At 41.5% G+C, this 22,834-nt stretch overlaps 1 protein-coding gene across 1 annotated transcript in view; it reads left to right on the forward strand.

The window, feature by feature from the left end:
- Positions 1 to 18,731, forward strand: part of VSTM4 (V-set and transmembrane domain containing 4) — a gene marked incomplete at both ends in the record, with an annotated part of 76,695 nt that extends 57,964 nt beyond the window's left edge. Inside the window, one exon of the mRNA XM_084245658.1 lies at positions 18,606 to 18,731. Coding sequence (XP_084101784.1) covers positions 18,606 to 18,731 — 126 coding nt within the window. The remainder of the gene's footprint in view (positions 1 to 18,605) is intronic.
- Positions 18,732 to 22,834: the final 4,103 nt, after the last annotated feature.

The raw sequence follows: 22,834 nt of genomic DNA on the forward strand, positions 1-22,834 counted from the left end.
CCTTGACACTTTTGAAGAGTAGCCACCAGTTAAGTTATAGAATATTCTTGATTTGGGTTTTTCTGATTATTGAAAACAAGGATATGGGTTTGGGGGAATGTCAGCACAGAGGTGCATCGTATCAAGAGCATGTATCATATCAAGATGCATTATATCAAGAGCATGATGTCAGCATGTCCTGTTAACCTCAGTCACATGTTTAGGTGGTGTATGCAAGCTTCTTCAGTATTAGTCACTCTTTTTCCTTCCCACACTCTGCTTGTTAGAAGCCAGTCACTAAATCCATTTCTACTCAAGGGAAAGAGAGTTAAACTCTACCTCCTGAAAGGAGGTGTATCAAAGAATTTGGAGCTATTTGTTGAAACCACTCCAGTAATTAATACATATTTTAGGGGAGATACATCAACTCTATGCAAATGTGCTTCAACTTTTACCCACAAATTTAGCACTCATCAGTGAATTCTGCTTGCAGCAGTTGTTACTATGGTATATTAATGGTGATTTTCTATTTTCCTTAATCCTTCCACATAACTATTTGATATTTTTCTGTAAGGAAGAGCTGAACCCCTGATTTATTTGTTCACCAATTTCTTTATATCAGTACAGGTGCATGGATATTGAATTTTTTATGTTTTGTTTTGGACCATGTCATTATTTATTTTGTTGCTAATATTGTTCAGCAGTTGGGTATTTGAGCAAGAGAGAGATTCTGACAAACATATTCTAAAATGTGTGCGTACTGCAAAGGACCAAGATAATTCTGAAGAAGTACAAAGTGGGAAATTTATATACCAATTTTCAAGATTTACCTTAGAGCCACAGTAATTAATCAAGTATGGTATTAGCATGAGAACAGATAAAGAGACCTAAGGAGCAGAATAAAGAGCTCTAAACAAATTTACATAGGTGTTTTCATTTGATTTTTAACAAAAGTAACAATGCAGTCCAGTCAATGTATGTGTAGTTCAATATGAGGCGATGGGTCTGGTGAACATTCGTATGAAACCCAACAATCTATAACCCCTGTTCACATCACACACGAAAATTAGAGAAGGGTCATAGACTGAAGTATAAAAAGTACAAATAAAGCTTCTAAAGAGAGCTTATCTCCCTAACTTTGGGCTAGGCAAAGACACAGAAAGTACCAACCATATATATACGTGCATACGCACATATATACATATATATATGTGTATGTGTGTGTGTGTGCTATATATAGGTGATTTTTTCCATGCTGTCCAAATTCTCACAGTAAGTTCCCCCACCCCAGATTTGCATGTGAGGACATACAAGCACTCCATTTAAGAAAAGTGAGTTTCAATAATCCAAAGTGGGTAGTTTCCTTCTCCCCTGGAGCCAGTGCTGCTGCTGGTGCATGCCCCTTGCTTTCGCTAGTGCTTGGCCTGGTGGGCCCCACCTCTCACTTCCCCATTAAAGAAATTGCTTGTACACCTATCACCTATTGGGTACAAAATGCTGCCTTAAGCAATTTTGGGTCCCTTAAAGATAGGATTCAACAGCGTTTACAACAATAAGTCTGCCCTCATCGCAAGTTTTGTGTGCTGTTTTGTTTGTGTGATTGTTTGAGCTGCCTGCCCCTCCCTCCTTGCCCAGTACTATTTTACCCTGTAGGGGTCATCAGTCCTGTCTGCCCACGGCTGGGCTTAGCAGCCTCTCCCTGATCTTACCAGCCCTGGCTCAGATGGGACCTCCTGGCAGCCACACTCAGCAGGGGGAGGGCAAGGGCTTAGCTCCTCTGCAGGAGCTGGGCAGACATTGGGATTCTTTCCATAGAAAGGAAATTGAGGCAGTTATATGCATTTCAAAAGCACATTCTGTTTTATAGAAGTATTGCCAGTTTTAATTCTTTAAATACGAAATTACTCCCTTGATCAATTAAGGTCTGAAGAGACTTAAAAACTTTTATAAGATTTTCCAGAAATGAGTGGATTGGGAAACCAGTTCACACCTCTAACAATGCACACCCAAAAGAAAAGAGCTAACTTGGGATGGGTCTCTGTCTGACCAGAGTCAAAAATATCAGGCCTAGCGTCTGCAGATTTTGGTTAATATTAAGATTTATTTTCCCAGTAGGCCAGCATTGACCTTAGTCTCAATTTGGTCGATATTTATCTCTCAGATCAATAAGTCTTGATGGTAGTTGAAACTGAAGTCAATAGCTACTTGTTGACTCACACAGACCTTGGTGGGTAATTTAGAAAATAACTTGGAGGCAGCTTTTCTCTGGGGTCTGTTACCAGTTTAAGTGTTTAATTCTGTAATTGTTCCATTTTGCCACAATCTCCTTAAAATAGTGCTTCCTAAGTGATCATAGGCCACAGTCTCCCAACCTGCCCACCCCCTCCACTGACTCTGAAATAGAGGGAGAACTTCATCTACTGAGCACCTACCAGACACAGGCTTCTCTGCAAGGTGCTTAACCCTAAAGCCGGCTCCATTCAGTCATCTCCCCACCCACAGGGATCCTGTGGGCCCTCGGGCTCCTCCAGCAAAACAACAAGCATGTGTCCTTGTTTTTTCACCCTCAAAGTATTAACAACTGGGGATCTTCTCTTATGTTTCCAAGATGACATGGCCTTTCAGGAGAGGTATATGTACCAGAGATTAAGAGTGATTGGAAGGTTTACAAAAATCGTTAGGACTCAAGGAGATAAAAAAAAAGTGAGAAAGGTATTTTAGACATTTTATAATGAAGGTATTAAAACAACCCCCCCCCCCCTTAACAAAACAACCAAACACAAAAGTCTGCTTTCAAACTTAGCTAATCAGGTAATGAGGCCATTATCATTATCTTCATCAGGCAGGTACTTTCTGACAAGGTGATCAGTCTGTCTAATGGCCTTAAACATTGACAGTGAGGTCCTGTTCCCATATATCAAGAGTTCTCATCCTTTAGGAGACAGGGAGCACTTTCACAAAAGTCAGTTTTCTTTTACATTGGAGTTGGGGGATGGGCATTGGCTCAAAAGACTCCCTTGAGGCTTTCTAGGAACCCCTATTTCCTCCTTTTTGGTTAGATGACCCTGCAGGAGAGATCCTGCCACCCTTGGAGCTAATTCACAAACTTTCAGGAAAACCTGCCATTGCTTCCTTGTTTCAGAAGAAACACAGAAAGCCAGAAGCACATATGATTTATTTTTATTGCATTAGGGCAGTTATTGATTTGGAGGCAGAGTGGAGGAAGAGCGAACAGTTTCTGTGATGTGGAGGCAAGACCTCAGTGTTTAAGGGAGAACGGCCACAGGAAACATGAGTTCAAGAGGACAGTCAGCATCCCAAGCTAACTAAAAGGGAAGCGAATACAGCCCTTTTCCACGCTCCTGCCTCCATTACTGTCTCCACCCTCCTCAGTGAAGACCATTCAGTGAAGCCTCCCTCTCTGTCACTCATGTGTCGCCCCCAGTAACTGTGAGTGTCAAGCCATCCCTGTTCTCCAAGGAGAAAATGATCTCTTGTGTACAAAAGACCAAAAACAAAAGAAATTCAGGAGCTTCATGGGCTTAATTACCATGAATTTCCCCGTGGGTCTCCTGCATCCTGTCTCCCCACTCTGATGCATCCTCCACATTGCTGCCTAGGGATTTTTCTAAAACACAACTCCAACCATGTCATTTCCCTGCTTAAAATACTCTCGTGGCTCCCCTTGCCTCCAGGATGAAGCATGGTTTCCTGTGAGTGGCATACAGCGGGCTGGCTGCATCCTCTGTCTCCCATTCCTCTCCTGTACTCTGTATGGTCCAGGTCCTGATACGTGTGGCCCCCATGGGCTCTGTCCTGCTGCCCTTCCCCAACCTCCCACAGAGCTGCATTCATCTCCAGCATGTGACTCTCCCATCCCCTTCTTTTTGAGGTCTCTTGCCCCTTCAGTGTCTGTTTCTCCATATATCTAGGGTCACTCGGGCATCAGCATTAGATATACCTCTGCATGTTTGTCACCTCCCCACGGCCAGCCCCCTGGGTCTTCTCAGTTCATCTTTATTTCTGACTTCTTGAGACTGGTAACCTTGTACCTGACGGTACACGTGGGTCCCCTGCCATCACCCCAGCTGACTGCTTCCCCACATGACTGCTGCTCCTCCCCACATGGCTAGTCTGCTTCCCTTCCTTGTCTCCAGAGTGTTGGCTCTTTCCAGGGTTCTCTTCTCTTTGAGCATGTTGCTTGGAAGAGTCAATACTCTCTGAGGTCCAGCAGATACCTGCGTAGCCTCTCAGTCCCCTAAGCTGGGTCTGCAAGCCAGTTCCAGACTGCTGCTTCTCACTGATGATGGGACACTCACCCAGCGGGCCCACACGCCCCAGTTTCACCACAGCCCACACCAAACTCCTTACCATCACCTTGTCCTGTTCTACCTGGGGTATTTCTGCCTCAGGCTGTGCCACCTAAAACCTTCATTTGCCTTCCCCACCCCCGTGTCCACTACTGTGTGTGACTTCTCAGTGTGCCTAGCTTGTCCTGTTCTTTCTTTTCGCTGCCTTCCTGCCACAGCTGGCTCTCAAGCCTAGCAGTGGCCCAGCCATCTGACTTGGGGCTCCCTGGGGGCTCCCACGGCACCCAGGCTTACCTGTGTTTTAGCACTTTCTCCTCCACGGTGAAGTCATGTTCACCTCCTTGCTTGACTTCTTCCTCCTCTAGAACAAACTGGCTCCTTTTTACAAAGTGACCTCTACATTTCTGATACCACACAGGTCATATTATATGTGGATCTGAGCATGTTTTCATGTTCCTGTCTCTCTTTGGAGGAAATGTCTATTCTTCTCATTCTTTAATTGGGTTTTGCTATTGTAGTTCTTGCTATATTTTAGGCATTAACCTCTTTTTAGATATATAATACTCTTCTCTAGGGAATTGTGACTCTCCTTTATTTCTGAAAATCTCTAGATGGAAGGGTGTGGACCTCTTCTGTGACCTCCAATTCTGACATGTAGAAAATATTTGAGCAAATACCCATCACATTTAAAGCAAACTTGGCTCCTCTCATGAATTCTGAAGTATCAGAGCTTTCAAGACAGACAGGCAGTCGGACAGGCAGACGGACATTCACTCCCTCATAGCTGAGCGGGAACAAGCCTGAGGAACCGGTGGTCAGCCTAGGACCCAGATACCAGGCCCTGGTCAGTGTATGCCTTGTGTCAGAAAAGAAATCCCTTCCCCTGGCTCAGTTTTCACTATTGAGAATATACTGCCAAGACCAAAAAGAGAGAGTTTTTCTCTGATTCAGTAGCAGAAAAGGGCTTTGAGGCACATTAGAGACCAGTGATAGAATTCTGAGAGGATTTTAATAATAACCCAAATCCCAGCAAAATTATTTCCAGAGGACACGCATTTCAGGTTTCTTGAAGGATGTTTATAATAAGCCGGAGAATTTCTCTTGTTGTCGTTAATGTGCTAGAACTGGTTTCAGTTAAATTTTACATGAAAAGGATATATTAACCTGCATAAAATATGTTCATAATCTTGATTTAAAATTAAAAAGAAGAAAAAACCCCACAACCACATGTACAATATATTGCCCCAAGTAAAAGCCTTGGGAAAAAAAACAAAAACTTTGCTTGTACCACGCTAGTACCATTTTTACAGAGATAAAAATTCTATGCTCCCCTCGGTACACATGCACATCCCATTATTGTCATAGGAAGTTATGTATGTCGCTGGCAGGAAGAATAGATGCCGAGGATTCGGAAAGGATGAGAGTGAGGGAAACAGAAGTCTTTTGGTTCCATGGGTTTCCTCCCGCCCAGAGAGCAGGAGGCTGGGGCTTCCATACATGGGATCAGGGAGGCAAGACCAGACCTCCCCCAAAGTAGAAGTGGGAACATCTGGTATCAGGGAGCCTGTTAGCCCTGTCACAGGGCTGTCATTTTCTGGCAGACCATGCAGTCAGTGCCAAGGACCTGCCTCCCACTGTCCTCATACAACTACCAAGTCTGATGCTTGTCAGCTGTGTCAGAGGCCGAAAATGATGGGCTCTGCTTTTATCAACAGTGGGCCAGGTGAAAAAGTCTTTCAAGACTTCTTAAACAGTCGTTAGGAACCCCCTTGGGGAGACGAGACTCCTACTCCAAAGTTGCTGCAGAATTTGTTCTCACCTATTCTAGAAGGAGAATCAGGCTTTGAGCTTTGAGGAAAAAAGTGACTTTAAAATTGACCTTGAAGATTGTTTCTCCTGTTTACTGCATCATTGATTTATTCAGATCATTTTTCCAGTCTGCTACTTACTCATTCCCTGAGTATTGTCTGAGTGCTTACAGGCCGTGTGCAAGGTCCTGGGACGTGAGCTTTGGTGTGTCTTGACAAAGGTGAACAAGTGGCCGAGAGGTGAGCTGGACCAGGGGATGACTAGGTCTGGAGGCAGGATTGGAGGTCTGGCATGTGCAACCTCACCTGCTTGCATAAGGGCCACCCTGTTTTCCTGGGCCCCAGGGGCCCCATTCTGGGGCAGGCCTGTCCCCATGTGTCTGCAGGCAATGTCCCTAAGATGTTTTCCATCTTAGCTCAGCTGATTTGCTGCCTTTATTGGGCACTTCACTGCTGGGATCATTGCACTGCTGGGAAATTTTTTTTTTTAGTTTCTTCACTCTGTTTTATTTTTGTAATCTCATGAAACAATATCACTTGTGCTCACATTTGATTTTTTTTTTAAAGCCGATTTCATTTAAAACCTCAGTTTTGAGTGCAAAGCACTTCAGAGTTGTTATTAAAAGACTTTTTCAATCTCAAACAGAGAATACTAGAAATGAAGTGCATTTTGGAGGAAAAAAAAAAAGGAAAAAAATCATCAGCATATCTGTAGCATCAAGCTAAGCATCCAAAATATCAAGAAGAAAATCTCTATATGAAATTCTGATTTTATAACAAACTAACAATTTAAGAGGGCTTTTTTTCCCTAGCCAGATTCAGTTCTAATTTATTATTGTAACTTCCTAAAGCTGAATTTATAAATTGCCTGTAAGTACATGTGATGTGTAAGTCAATATGACAGTGAATGAATTTATGGTGAGAATTTGGGGTGCATAGAAAGATGAAGAATACAAACTATACATTTAGTCTGTGTGCCCATTTTCCATATTACATATTAATTCAACGATATGAAATGCCTACTGCTATTTTAGGTTTGGTATTAATGCTTAGTTTGTGTGTTGTGCATTGTATCCTTCATTTAATGCTAGTGGTGGTGGTGGTGATGACGGTCATGGTGGTGGTGATGGTGGCTGTGATGGTGGTGGTGATGGTGATGATTGTGCTTCCCCTGCAGCCACTGGCATGACCCTGATATAAGTGTCTTTATTATCTCCATCTCATAGATGAGGCAGGGAAGGCAAAGTGAAGAAAGCACAGGCATAAAATGCCCTACCAGGAAATGGCAGCGCTAGATCTGACCAGCACTTTATCCCGCATGCCAGTTCTTCCCCATTGGCTTCTTCTGCCTCTCATCTAAAGTACCCAGTGACTCCAAGTGCACTGAGTCTCAGGGTATTTTCTGTTCAGACCTCACTGCATGGGTTTTTATATGATAAAAGCTGCAATGGTGATTCAAGGTAGGGTGCAAGAGTGGGGATGACAGTGCATCATCCCCAATTGTTGCAATAAAAATTGAAACGGTTTCTTAGATTCTGATTTCTCTTATATGGCCTCTGTTAGGAATTGGGCTTTTTTCTTTTAAACATTTTTCTATGTCTATGCAAACTTATATCTATGTGTATACACAGTCAGCAATCAGTGTAGGTCACGGTTGTGGAATATGACAAATTCATTTCTTTGCCGAATTCCCTAAAAATAAGAATAACCCTAAAAAAATGTTTATACAATGAATTGTTTTCTTGTTAACAATATATCAGGCTTATATTTCTACATCAGGACATATAGATCTACCCCATTTTATTTATAATAGCAGTGTTACAGTATCATTTCTTCATCTCCAATTCCAATTTTTCACTCTGCATCTATGCCCTAGTGAATATCCTTTCACATATATCTTTGCTTAAGATGTTTCTGTAGGAGACATTTTCTGCAAATTGAATTGTGTGAAAATATATCTGCATTTTCTAATTTTGATACATTCCAAATATATCTTCTCATTTTTTTTCTCACCAACAGAGAAGGAGAGTGATTATTTCCTTACACTTGCCCCAATGCAAGATATCATTTATCTGTCTGTATATGTATGTAAGCTATCTATCTATCTATCTATCTATCTATCTATCTATCTATCTATCTATCTATCTATCTATCTTCATCATCATCTGTCTGTATTTTAAACTATTTAATCTAAATCCATCTGCACATTTTATGACTCCAAGCAGTAAGAATGCAGGTATCTTAATTCTCAGTAGACTATCCTCATAGACACCCCAGTAGGAGAAAAGTCTACGGTTATGCTCACGATTTCCAAAAGCATTCCTTTCTGCATTCCTGAGACCAAGGGAATCCACAGGAGGGTTTCAAGTGACAATCTCAAGCTAGTTTTCTTTCATTTTGCCTTATTCATTTTTCATTTAAACATGTGCCAGAAAGTACTTGAGTCAGGTAATGTATTCCAACCTGGTCACAGCCAGTGATGTATTCCAACCTGATGAGAACTCAGCAGAGCAAATGTCTTGGGTATCTTGAAATCACACCTTGTGGGAGGATTTACACATGTAAATCAGCATGCCACAAATCAGAGCTTTTTTCTTGTTGAGCCAGTCGCTCAACAATTTACCCACATACCCTTAGGCTCCACAGTGCACAAGTTTGCAAAGTCACTGCTTTCAGGGAACCGAGTGGTGTGATAGGAGGCCAGGTACTCTAGCACCAGCTCTGCAGCTCACTAGCTATTGACCCCAAGCTTACCATTCTTTGCCTTTGTTTCTGTATGTTTAAAACAAAGAAGATAACAAGAATACCTTCTAAGTAGAGCTGTTATTCCACTAAGTAAACATGAGGTGCTGTCACTGATTTCTGTGAGAGAGAGCAAAAGATAACCAAATGGACAGTACTTTACAGTGCCAGTACTTTAAACATGAGGTGCTGTCACTGATTTCTGTGAGAGAAAGCAAAAGAACCAAATGGACAGTACTTTACAATGCCAAGGGGTGATCCGTGCTCTGCAGAGTAATAGAGAAGGGCAAGGTAGCCAGGGAGGGACTGTTCAATGGGGAAGGAGACTCCTTGAATCAAAGACTTGATAAAATGAGAGAGCAAGTCACAGTGCCATGTGGGGGAAGAATATTCCAGGCAGAGAACACAGCCTGGGCAAAGGCCCTGAGGTGTGCCCTGAACAGGTAGTGTAACAGGGTGGTCCCAGGAAAGGGGGAGGTTCCCTGCCCCACCCAAGGGAGGGTGGAGCTGAGCAGGAAGAGGAGAAGCTGCAGAAGAGACTGAGGAAGGAAGCAGGATGGAGCCAGGAGACCTGGAGGAGGCGCATGGAGCCTAGAGACACGTGAAGAAACTGTGCTTGTCTTTTGGTCGTGGACTAGGTGACACAGATGTGGGTGAGACCCATGGGGAGGTGACAATGGCAGCTTTTATCTTGATGTTGATTTTGCTCTTTTCCTTCGGGGCTTGTCTGGTTGTTTCTGACTCTTTTCTGTGGGTCCCCACTGGAAGATGCTTTAGACTTGTGGCAGGCTTTGGGGCCTTGTTCTGGGCCAATCCCATTTGGATGGACTTTTACCCACGAGGGGACGGGTAACTTTGGGTGCTTCATTTAGAAACTAGACTCTTTGCCTTACCTGTATTGTTTCCTAGTTTTATTAAAGTTCCTTCCCATTAAAGTCTCATATGTTTTGTGTTGATGTGGCGGATGGCAGAACCCATTTAGAATAGGCAGGTTTGCGGGGTTTGGGCTGACCCTCTCCCTGTCCTATAACAGATTGGCTGTCCATGTGTGTCCAAGAAACAAAAGGAGACCAGTTGGTAGGAACACTGACTAGCAAGGGGCTCATGTGGTTGCTGAGGCTTGAGGAGACCCAGGGTGAGATCAGGAAGGATCACGATCCTGATAAGCACACTGAATTTTATTCTAAGTATAAAGAGAAACCATACAAAGAGAATTTTGTATGGAGCAGTGGCATGGGTTGACTTATCTTTTGAGAAGATTTCCCTTTCCCACTATTAAAAAAAATCATTGGATTTATTAGGTACTGGCTTGAGACTTTGTGGCATCTATCAGCATCTGGCACATAATATTTTCCAAATGACTTCTGAGTATCTTTTCTCTGCCTCTAAGTATTTCAACAACACTACTTATTAAGACAACTCTTTTTCATTCTAAAATGTAATAATAATATTAATAACAATAACTTGCATAGCATTTTTTACCTCCCAGGTAATTTTCTAAATACATATATGCATTAGTACATTCAATCCTCAAAATTACCTTTAGGGTTATTTGTGATTCCCATTATAAATGAGGAAACAGAGAGGTTAAGTAAATTACCTGAGGTCACACAGCTAGTAAATGGCAGTGTTTGTCACTGAGAGTCCATTCTTTGCCTTTGAATGGATCCTTATATAATCTGATGAATTTAGGGGAGTCTTAAAAATTATCATCGAATAGAAGATTGTGTGTTTTGGATGAAAAATTTTCAGAGTGCACTCCTATGTAGAAGCAGATAACCAAACACTGTTTTTCTATGCATAAATAATCTCTTGACTAATACTGCCAGTAAAAGTACTTTTGGAGGGCAGCTGGGAAAACATACGTCTGCAGTCCATGGGGAAGGGCAAATGAGTGACTGTATTAGATCATGCAGCTATCAATGTTCCACTACGAAAAGCTTCAAATATCAGGACCCTCCCCAAGAGCATTATCTGTAATTAGATTTCAGTTTCCAAAACATGCGTTGGTGAGATCCAGAGACGATCATGTGTCTAATGCCTTGTAGAGCCTCAGCCCTTTCTATGCATGGCTAAGAGGTCCTAGAGCTGTCTCTCCTTAGAGCAACTAGCCAGGGGCTTGGACTTTCTGTCACATCACACTTATTCTGCACTTTGCCAAATGCCTTTGAATTCATCAGACCCAAGAGAATGATATGAATTTGCTCTGCTCAGGATTTCTCAGTGACTTCATCCCATCCACAGTGCCAGTGAACTTGGGCAGAATTTTGAAATGCTCATCTAAGACTTACAAGTTCCAGCTCTTTTCTAATCCTTCCCAAGTTTTAGAAAACACAGGGTCATTGACCATCATTGGTTACATGGAGGCTGGGAAAAGAGGTGGGGAAACCTGAGCAGATGTAATCAGTTCCTAGGCATACAGGTGGTGGAGGCAACAGAGGCCTTGGAGAACACCTCTGTCCCCATGTGAGATGATGTTCTCTAGGCTCTGGTTCACATCTTATAGATGCAGCTAAGTCAGCAGTCATGACTACACGCTGAATTTGAATTTGCGGGGAGAAATGAATTGCAGCCACCAGCTCCAAGTGAGTTATGTCAGCAGAGCCAGAGATGCCAGTGATGATCTCAACTTGGAGGAAACAATGATTGTGGACCTGGTGTGTGACTTCCATGTTTACCTTGGAAAATTCCCCTGGATTTTGTTGTACCCCACTGACACATCCTCATAATATTACCTTTTCTGGGGGTGCCTCCAATTAAGAGTCTTGCCACTTCCCACACAGACCAAAGCAGAGCCTGTGCCCTTGGACCTTCATTTCACCTTGGTCAGGGGTGCACCTGCCTCTTTCTTAGAGGATGGAATCGTGGTGGGTGTGAGATGGCAGAGAGAAGCAAGGGGTCACCTGAGGCATTTCAACCAGACTCTCCTCCTTTGTTGTCCATTCCTATCAGTGACAGCTCAAGTGTCTGCACTCAAGTCCCCCATCACTCTGTCTCTCCCTCCAGGTCCCCCCACTTCTGGTGAGAACAGGGTCCACTCTCTTTTCCCTACTAACCCTTTAGCTGGAGACTAACACTGCCCTGGAACCTAGTGGTCCTGATCTGAAAATTCACCTTCCCATGATCTGTTGTCTTTGGAAGATCACTGTTTTGCCCCTTGGGATTTCAGGGACTGCTGTGTGTCTGGCTGACTCATCTGGGCATATGGCATTTACATCAGAGCTGTGGCCACAGCCTTTGATTGCATATATATATATATATGCAATGCCAGTCAGCAGACCTGTGGAACTCAAAATTAAGTCAAGTTCATATCCAAGGCCTATTGATTCTAACAGGACTGATAGGGACTGTGACCTCATTTTCTTTCCTGAGTCTGGACCTCTGGATACCTGTTAAGGGGCCTCCGTCAAATACAGTATCACTCTACCTCCTTGGTGGCCAGTTAGATGGTGGATATTGCAAGGGGAGAGTTGTTTTACCTGGTACTCCTCTGTTGAATAAAAAATGAGCACTTATCTTGAAGGGGGAAGAGGAAGTCTGCCCTCGATAATATGTAATACTCTCTGGGGTAAATAGATCCCTGATAGTGCAACTCGGTAGAACTGCAATCACATTTTTTAACTCTAAGGTGACGTTAGCATAAACATCCCATGTCCTGGTTATTGATCTGCTGCTGTGATAATGGTATTACCCAATTGAACTTCTGACATCAGAGAACTTGCAGTGGCTGCAATTGCATTTTTCTCTTATTCCTGCAACTTAATTCGACTTGCACCTCCAACGGTGATCTCTATGAAAAATGTTGTTTTGCAGGAGTCTGAATAGAATGTTAAATCAATCTCTCTCTGCCCCTCCTCATCATAAGAATGTTAACTTTTGGCTTGAATCCTAGAAATATACCTACAAAATGAAATCCTCAGCAACTACCATTAAAGTGTGGTGTGTTCCCAAGAGACACACAACTTTCAAGTTCCTTAGGGTTACCTTTCAAGAGTTTGCCGTATTAAGTCAATCCTCCCACGTGGGTCTGCTTTCCATAATCATCACTCTTAAACTGGGGGATGAGAACTCACTTGAAAAGTGGGGGGTCCATCTGGATGCTGTCATCTGCTATAGCAACAGAAGGATGGGGCATGGGAGACATGACATTTCCAGCTCTGAAGCACGCATAATCACTAAGTCACACCTAGAGTCTGGAAGGTTCCATTTCTCTGTCAGAAAATTGGTCTGCCTGGTAATTCTCTCCTAATTCTTCAGAGGGCAAGTATGCTAAGGGGGAATCTAATTAGTCAACACTTGAATTCAAGTCCAGGATTGGTGTGTTCCTTAAAGATAATGAAAAGGTAATCCCTGGACCACTCGCGCCTGCTAGAATGACTGATATTATAAATACTAACAGTACCAAGTACTGACAATAGGAAGAACAAGTAAAACCCTCAGATATATCTGGTAGAAGGGAGATATATCTGGTGCATTGGCTTTGGACAAATAGTCTGGCAGCTTCTTTTAAAGGTGAACATAGACTTTCATGTTATCCAACATACCGCTCCTGGGTGTTTAGCCTAGAATAATGAAAATCTCATGCAAAAACCTACACATGACTGTTTATAACAATTCTATTCATAATTATTAAAAACTTGAAATAACCCAAATGTCCTTCAGCCAGTGAGTGAATAAGCAAGCTGGTAGGTTTTTCACCATGGAATACAGGTATACCTTGGAAATACTGCAATAAAGTGAATATCAGCTGCATTGGCTTTTTCTGAGACTTCTCTCCTTGGCTAGTAGACAGCTAGCAGCTCCCTGTGTCTTCACCTGGTCTGTGCTCTGTCTTGTGTCCTAACTTCCTCCTCTTACAGAGACACAAGTCACAGTGGATTAGGACCCACTCTAATGACCTCATTTTACCTTCATTACCTTTTCAAAAGCCCTGTCCCCAAATACAGTGTTATTCTAAGTATTGGGGGTTAGGGCTGAACATTTGAGTTTTTTTCCAGGGACATAATTCAGCCATACAATTAATTTCCTAGAATCCATCCATTATCTATCAAAAGCTATCCAGGGCTACTAGTTCGCATAGTTCTTGGTCACTTATAAAATATTCAGAACATATACAAATGGATTTTTAGGTGACTTTCCAAAGAGAAAGAGATGACAACAAAGCATGTTTAGAAAATTCTAGAGGACTCTGTCAGGACTTTTCCCAGCAGGGGGGTCCACTGTGCTGTCTGTTTCTGTCCCCCTTTGCATTCCATTGAAGACAGCAACATCACACGCCAATGCAAAGCTCACTTCTGAGGCCTGGAAACCCAACTTTGAGTGGTTACTTTTGTATTTTCAGTGTAATCTGAAGCTGTTGTGAGAGTGTTTGTGAACAGCCAGCTCATGATTGTTTGTTTTTTGCCTGAGTTATAATGTCCTGTATACTTCTATACCCCGAGAATGGCAGGGGCAGCCACAGATCTTGGGGTCAGCACCTGGTAGGGAACTTACAGAAGAGCTGTTTAATTCATCTGAAGAGATCCACATGCTATGTTCCAGTTTTTGAACTGCTGTAGACCCTAGGACTGATGCCTTGCTTAAATCCAGAACAGGTTTCTATTGTCACTCCTGCCGATATCATCTAAAATACAGGTTGGGCCCTGTGGCTGGTCCCTCTCCCTCCCTCTGCCCCATTGCCATCATCCACTTTAACCATTCCCTGGCTCCTGTTCTATGATCTTACCTTGTCTTACTGACATGCCATGCCAATAATTTTCTCTAAGCTATTTTTCTCTCAATGCACCTGAACCTTCCACGGAAACATCAGCACAAAGAAGGGTAGTTTGGTGAAAACTGGTAAGGAGTCCATATTTGCCCCCTTTCATTGGCCATTTGGAATTTATTTCCAGTTAAATAAGCTGGGAAATGTAATTAAGCACATGGTTGATGGCGATAGCCAAGTGTGCATGCCAGAAAAGCAATAGGTCCTTTACAGGTGCCAAGGACTGATATTATACATCTTCTTTTGGAAACTGTATAGACTTCACAATTCAGAGCCTCCTGTGTGCTGCCTCATATCTTCAATCAAATTATTATATTCCAGAAATATGCATAAGGGAAATGATTCTACACATTTTATGGTGGGTTGTTGCTTGTAGCAGTAATTGAAGTACCTTTCCACTTATGAAAGTACTAATTTTATTTGTTTTTATTGCTTTCCTAGATGCAATTATTTATTTAGTGTGCTTTGGCTTTATTAAATTATGTTTACTATAGGAACATCATAAAAATGTATGAAAACAACACATCAGCCAAGCCAGCCTGGTGACCTGTATTGAGAAAGCTAGTGTTATTTTTCATATCCAAACATAATGGAATAACTTAAGAATAAACAGATAATCTACACTAGAAAACAATGCAATTTCTAGGTAATGTAATAAAACACCTGGACAATATGATTTCATAAATCTTGGTTCTAAAATTTACATGAGTTGGGTTTTGCCCGCTTATTTGAGGACACTTGGCATTTCTAAATGGAATCATTATAATGTGAAATGTAATTAAATCAAAAGGCAAGATGGAAATGGAATTTTTGTTGACTTGTAAGATATGGGCGACTAAGAAGCAATGTAAAGACATTGGTGTCAAAAGACAAGAGGCTCCCATACCTATAAATGTTCCTAACTTTACAATTAAAAATGGCTAGACAATTTGTAAAGCTGGCTTGGCAATCAACCTTTAACAGAGATTAACTATAAGCAGTTCTTGTCACTATTAACAATGCTTCATCTCAAAAGAAAAGAGGCTTTTTTTGCTTTTGGCAGTTTTTTGAAAAGAAACATACACATACACACATATGCACACACACACAGAGCAAAACAAAGCAAGGATTACAACCAAAGCCAAAACAATGAACAAAAGTGGGACCACATAAGTGAAAGTCATGTGTATGTTATGAATCTAAGTTAGTGACCAGCTTTTATTTTTCTAATTATGAATTTAAGTTCATTAATGTGTTGTTGCTTAAATGCATGTACTATAAATGGTGAGTCATCCTCCAGTCTCTGGTTTCCTTCCCCAGCTGGAACCATGGATATCGGTTTCTTGATTTTCCAAGCAGACTCCAAGGGTTTTCTAAGCACATAAAATACACTCATGCAAATCTACTCACCTACACCCATATTTACAGCAATGATGGCAAATCACATAGCCTGCGTGCCTTGAAAGTCTGCAGCGCTTCCTCCTCTGTATGATCCCACCAATCTCCTATCAATGCCTGTTCCAGGGCTTCTGGCTTTTTGTTTGCACCAAGAAGCATTTCCACCAACAATATACTAATATACTAGAGGATCTACTTCTTTCTGTTTCTTGTGGCAGTCTTTTTTTTTTTTTTCAATTTTTAATGTTTGTCAACATGAAAGACAGAAACCGATATCTCAGTGAGATTTTAAATTGTTATTCTTCTTATGAGGGAGGTTGAGATCATTTTATATATATATATATATATATATATATATATATAAAAGAATATAAGAACCTTTGTATTTCCTTTGCTGGGAACTGTCTGGTCCTGTTGTTTTTTTAATTTGCTTGATTTCCTAATGGATTGTTGGCCATTATCTTTTTTCAGCTATAAGTCTTTCTAGATGAGCTGAAAATATTTTCCCCATTTTTTCCTGTCTTTTGACATTCTTTAGACAGTATTTGGCTGCAGAGAGCATGAAAATACACATATATTTTTCTATTGCTTCTCAGCTTTGTATCATACTTTAAAATACCTTCCAGCCACCGAATTTAAAGAAAATACTCCCTACAAGTTCTCATAGTTCTTTTTTTTTTAAAGATTTATTTATTTATTTTATACAAGAACTTGGGTACAGGCCAGATGCACGGGAGGGTGAGAGGACCCACCAGAGACAGAGTGGGGAACAGAACAGGCTGACTGACGAAACACACTGCTGAGGGGAGCAGCGGGCGAGACAGGAGAGGTCTGCCGGCCATGTGAGTTGCCCCGAGGCCGGCGGGGATCGAACCGGCACTGCAGAGGCTGCAGACAGCTTCACAGCACCACGCTCAACCACCTGTGCCACCAGGGAAGCCCTCTACATAATTTTTTAAAATCCAAATGCCATTTATCTGGTGGAAAGAAGGATACAAGGATATGATTTTTCTTTCAAATGGCTACCCAGGTATCCCAACATCATTTATTAAAAAGTGATGTTTGGGCTTTCTCATCAGTCCCATGGACTTGCCAGTACTGCAGGACCATAACGATGGTAGCTTTGTATCTTTAATATCACTAGAGTCATGTCACCAATAATGTCATCATTATTTCAATAGTGTTCTTTAGCCACAGTAAGAAAATATACACCTATGACCATTTTATTTAAAAGTTTTTTTAACAAAATTTTAAAATGTTTACTAACTGCTTTTCTAGCATCTATAGTTTTAACCACATGATTTTTCTTATCTGTTATTATTGTGAATTATATTAATAGATTTTTCTAATATTGAATGATGTTTGCCTTTATGAAGTAGAATCAACTTGAATATGATTATCTTTGAATTGCTTCTTTATTCTCTCTGATAATTTTGATTTAAATTTTATATTGATAAATGAGATTGTTCTAAAAGATAAGATGTTTTTCTTTTTTCTTTTTTTTTTTTTTGTGGGACCCTCACCGGTGGCCCGGGAACTGCGGGCAGCCTCGCAGCCCAGCGCTCAACCACTGCGCCACAAGGGGAGGCCCCGGATGCTTTTCTTTTTAAAAATGCTCTACATCAGTTTAATTACATTGAAATTATCTGTTTCTTAAAGGAATTTCTTTTAGAAATTTTTCTATAAAATTGCTCAGACCTGGCCTTTTGGAGATAAACAAGGAGCTCTTTGACATTATTTTCTCTCTTTTTTGATAATTACTGCAGCCCGTCTTTTAGCGTTAATATTTACCTTTACCTGGAACAATACCCATTTTATTCTATACTTCAAAAACTTTGTAGTAAGTTGAACAAAGTAGTTTTTCTTTTAAAAAATTTCCTTCATTTACATTATATCCTCTTTCTCATTTCTTATTTTATTCATTTATATGTTCCTCTTTTATCTTGATTATTTCCAGTTTGTTTTATTATTTCCAAGCACAAGATTTTGGAGATTTTTATTTATTCTACTGCTTTTATTTCTTGATTTGTTGTCTGTTTTTAACTTTATTCTTCCTTCTGCTTTTCTTTCATTTATTTTTTCCCTCTTTTTCTTCAATTGGATGTTTGCTCCATTTAAGTCATGTTGTTTAATATAAACATTAAAGGGTATAATTTTTCTCTTTAGTTCTAGAAATTTATCATTGCCTTAAAGATATTCTGAAATTTTAGTTTCATTCAGGTTAGTTTCTAGATAGTAGCATTCTAGTTTTATTAATTTCTAGAATTTTTTTATTTTTTATTTTTTTTTTTTTGGTTTCTGCCTCTGCTTTTATTTTTTCCTTTTGGCCAGAGACTATTAGTTACATTATTTTTACTTTCAGAATTGAGGCTTATTTTGTGACTTAATATTTAATCTTTTTTTTTAAGTGTTCTATGTCAACTTGAAAATAATCACAGTGTTCTGTGTAAGACAGTGAGATCTGGCTTGATATATTATTTAGGTTGTATATATCCTTTAAAATTTTTTTGTCCATTTGTTCCTCTTTGAAGTCCCCAAATGCTTGAAAATGCATGACTGATGAATAACTGTGTGATGTTGAAGTCCCTGTGGTCAGCTAGAATTGTGATGTGTTTTGTTTTATAGCCGAAGATTGCTGAGGAGAGCTTGACCTATGCAGAGCTGGAGCTGATCAAACCCCACCAGGCTGCCAAGGGCATCCCCACCAGCACTGTCTACGCTCAGATCCTGTTCGAGGAGAACAAGCTGTAACGCTGGGTGCTGTTCTGTGGTCCTATTTAATATCTGCCACCCCAGTTATTTATGAAACCTTGGAAACAAAGTCCTTATTTTTGTATGTTCACTTGTGCCTTCCGTGTGGTGAGGACCCCCTTTGCAATGGCATTCCAGGTGCCTTCAAAGAGGTACGAGGTTCTTCTTTGCAAGAGAGCCATGACCACAGCCCTTGGACAAATCTCTCAGGACGAGATTTTTCTGGGTCCAAACTCTGAGAGGCGAGGAATGTGATTCTGGGAGTATCTGAGATTTTCTTCTGAGCCAAACCCCTTCAAGTTTTCTTCGTGTTTCTCTGGGTTTTAATTTTTTAAAAATCTTTTTTGAATCTTCATTTTAATCTTCTTCCTGTATCCATGATATCAAGCTCATAGTATATAGCTAGAGGAAATGCCATTATAGGCCCAAGTGTGAGATGGTAGTAGATATGTAGTAATTGGTTTTCAAAGGATCAGATAACATTGGTCGGGCAGCCAGAGCAGAGCAAATTGCTTATCTGCAAGCAGTCCCTCAAGATAGCATCTCTTGTTTCTAAGAGACAATCTGACCCTGGCGGTGTAAGGGCACGGGACAGATAGGGGTGGGGGGCCTGAGGTTGAAGCTAGCAGTGAATGTCCCTGAAAACCCCAGTGCCTGTTTCCACACCCATGATCACCTGAGGCCACCAGACAAGTAGGACACCATCCTAAAGGGCTCCACCCCTTTAGAAGGGGGGCTATACTGCTATGGAAGGTTCTATTCTCCAAGAAATTCTTACCCTTTTCCAAAAGGAGCCAGGGAGTTTATCATCAATTGACACTGTGGAGGAAGGGGGTCTCATGGAGTGTTGCCAAGTCTAAATGTCCACTGCTATGAAAGCAAAGTCTTTTGCCTGGTCCCCCAGAGTAGGAGGGTAGAAAGTATAAGCTGGGCTGGAAAAGTGTTTCCTGAAGGCCCTTTGTTGCAAAGTGCTTTGTCCAGCTCTGTGTGTGAATCCTCATGGGTTGGGATGGGGGTCAGGGAGGGACGTGTGGACTATCAGTCCATGGGGAAGTTGCTCTGTGGATCTTTGTACACACCTGGGATCTCACTGACGATGAGCTCATCCTGGAGGAGTCATCCTGCCAACTGTGTTGTTCAGGACACTTCTTGAAGCATGAGTGTGCTCTGGTGGTTGTTTACTGCACACTACAGAAATTATTTGACTTTGTAATGGACTGTGTATATATGGTAAATTATATATTTTTAAACACAATTTTGCATGTGTTTTGTGTCTCTCTATGTAGCCATGAGGATGTGCTTGAGTTTCTTATCCTTTATTTGCCTCAGACTCCATGCTTGTATAAAGTTGACTTAGCTTCTCATAGAATTCTTATAACAGGACAATGAATATTGCAAGATTCCAGACACTGTAAATTGCTGCAAAACATACGGTGTTAACATTCACACTAATATCAGTCCATATTTTCAAAATGCAAATGTCTTTACTATTTAAGGCTCTCATTGCAATAACTCTAAACTGTAAATATTTGTCCATGAACTCAGCTCAGTAGTAACACTCCCAAACACCCAGGATAGCTTTTGAGTGCCTCTCATGGTTTATTGGAAAGGGACCAAATTGGGAGCAGGTAATGATTTTCCAGAACCAAAAGCAGCCTGACTTTATAAAGAGGAAGTCATTTTCTCTGGCCTACACCTGCATCTCATTCCCTCCCTCTCTGCCAGATTTCAAGATAGTAAATAAAACACACCGCTTTTGAGGAAGAAAAGTCATTTGGCAAAACTCATTGGCATTTCCCAGAGCATCTCTTTAGGAGAGAGAGAAGAATATATGATTAGCATACCATTCATATAATTATCATCGGCATCATACAGTAATTTATCATGGCAGTGTGCCAGCAGAATGCGGCTGTATGGTATTTTGAGGAAGAGGGTGATTTCCTGATTTTTATTATGAGTCAGATGGGATAGTGGGGTCCTGGGGATGCCTGATGGCAGTGAAGAATAGGGCATGTGTAGGGGAGGTGATGGGAGAGGGCAACGAGGTTAGAGGTCTCCAGGCTTCTACAGTCCTGAATTAAACTTCGATCGTCCCCAACCATCTCCTTAAATTCAGTGGGAGTTTAGGGTCATGATATGTGAAATGAGTGCATTCCCTTAAGAAAAGCTCGGGGTTTTAGGAGCTGGAAGCTGTAAGTATAGTAAGTCATTGTTAAAAATTTAATTCAGATTCTTTCTCCAAAATTCTGGTTATAGCTGCAAAAACCCACATGAAGGTGTGTGAGTGAGGGGCCTGCTGACACCGAGTTTAAAGGAAACTGCAAGACCATCACCTCCTGCTAAAAATGCACCCCGGGAATCACGGGAGCTAGGGGGCCACAGATAAGCAGAGCTTGTCCCACTGCTACCTCCAGAAACAGGCCGTGGGAGTTCAGCTCAGAACGGGAAGCAGTGGATGATTTGTTCCTGGTGCTTCTTTGAGATGGCAAATCCCGACATTATTGTGATAGCAAACTAAAGAAATGGATCCACTCATTCACTCTCTGTCAGGTACACTGTTACATATGTGTGCGTTGACATTTCTAAAGATAATCAAGGAGACGCTTAAACTTGATTAGGGTAATTCAGGAAGACTCTGATGTGATTTTACCGTAAGGCATCTTCTGGTAACAACTATATCTATGAGCAATTTTCAAAACGGACATTGCTTGTCCATTTAAATGAAGTTAAATAAGATCCACTGCTCCAAATGCTGGGACGCTTCCAGGCAGTGTGCAGGTGCTCTCAGCATTGGTGGCGAATTTTGGGGAGGTCATGCCTAATGTAGAATCTTGGCCAGTAGCAAGGAAGTGAGAAGTTGTTTTCACCTGATGAAACCATCTTGCCTAGTTAGAGCTCTGAGCCTCAGACTAAAAAGCCTGCATAGGGAGCGAGGGGATTTCTTTTTGTCTTTTTTAAATATAATTTTTTTAATATTCTAAATATATTTTAAGATATAAAATGTATCCTGTTTTGCTCAGGGATTTTCAAACTAATGGTACATATAAGGCTACATCTTAGATTGAGTTCTAAACAATATTTTGTTTAGAACTTTCTAAAAATTTTATTTTATGTATTTTTTATATCATTTTTCATTTTTGCACAATGTATGAATTTGGAAGGGATCATGCTCAGCGAGGGGATTTCTTTGGGACTGCGTCTTCATTAAAGCATCCTGGCTCAATTAGCATATAGGGCCAATAAGAAAAACCAGGCCTACCCCCTTCTGAAACTTGTTGGAATGAAAACAGCCTGGGGCCGCTTCCTGTAGTTTCGTGCATACTCATCTGGGTCATCTCACACGTCAAACTTAAAGATTCAGTGGGGTTAAGAGCACTGAGCTGGTTACACTTTTATTGTTCATGCCCTTGTTCATCACTCAGCCTCTGGCATGCATGCTTCCAACACAGGCTGGGCCAACAAGGGCGCCCAGACCATGAAAATGGTGCAAAGCCTGTGGGCGATGATCTGGGTCAATCAGAAGCATAGGACAAAGATTCATCTTCCTTTGGGCAGCTGAGCTGGGATACCACATCACAGATCTGCCTACAGCAACATCTGTCCAACAGAGAAGTGGTGGCGAATGAAGGAGAGGCTGAGAAAGAGGCAGGGCGGAGTGTGTCCTAGAAACAGAGAACCCAGTCCCCAACCACTAAAATCCCATTGCTCTTTCTTTCAGATCTTTTGATTCAATAAACTACCCTGTTTCCTACTATCTACATTCTACTTTTGCTGTAGCTTATCAGAAGGCAAAAGAGAGAATTTGGACTAATAAAGTATTCATCATAGTTGCTTCCTAGTACAGGAAGCAAAACAATTGCACTGAGCCCCTCAATCCAAGGAGCCCACTCACACCATGTCCAACAACCAATGTGTAGCCCCCAAGACCGGCTATGCTCTGCTCCCTCTAACTGAGCGAGCCTCCTAGGGGCTCCAAAAATTCCCTTCTCCATGGAGGGGTCCATCAGGAGTCAAGACTGATGCTCTTCCAAAGGAGGGGCCCACAGGTTCAGAGTAGGGACACCAGCAGGCCTGGAGCAGCCCAGAGGCACAGGGTGCAGATG

This window comes from Talpa europaea (assembly GCF_964194135.1).
Source record: "Talpa europaea genome assembly, chromosome: 10".
Classification (NCBI taxonomy): Eukaryota; Metazoa; Chordata; class Mammalia; order Eulipotyphla; family Talpidae; genus Talpa; species Talpa europaea.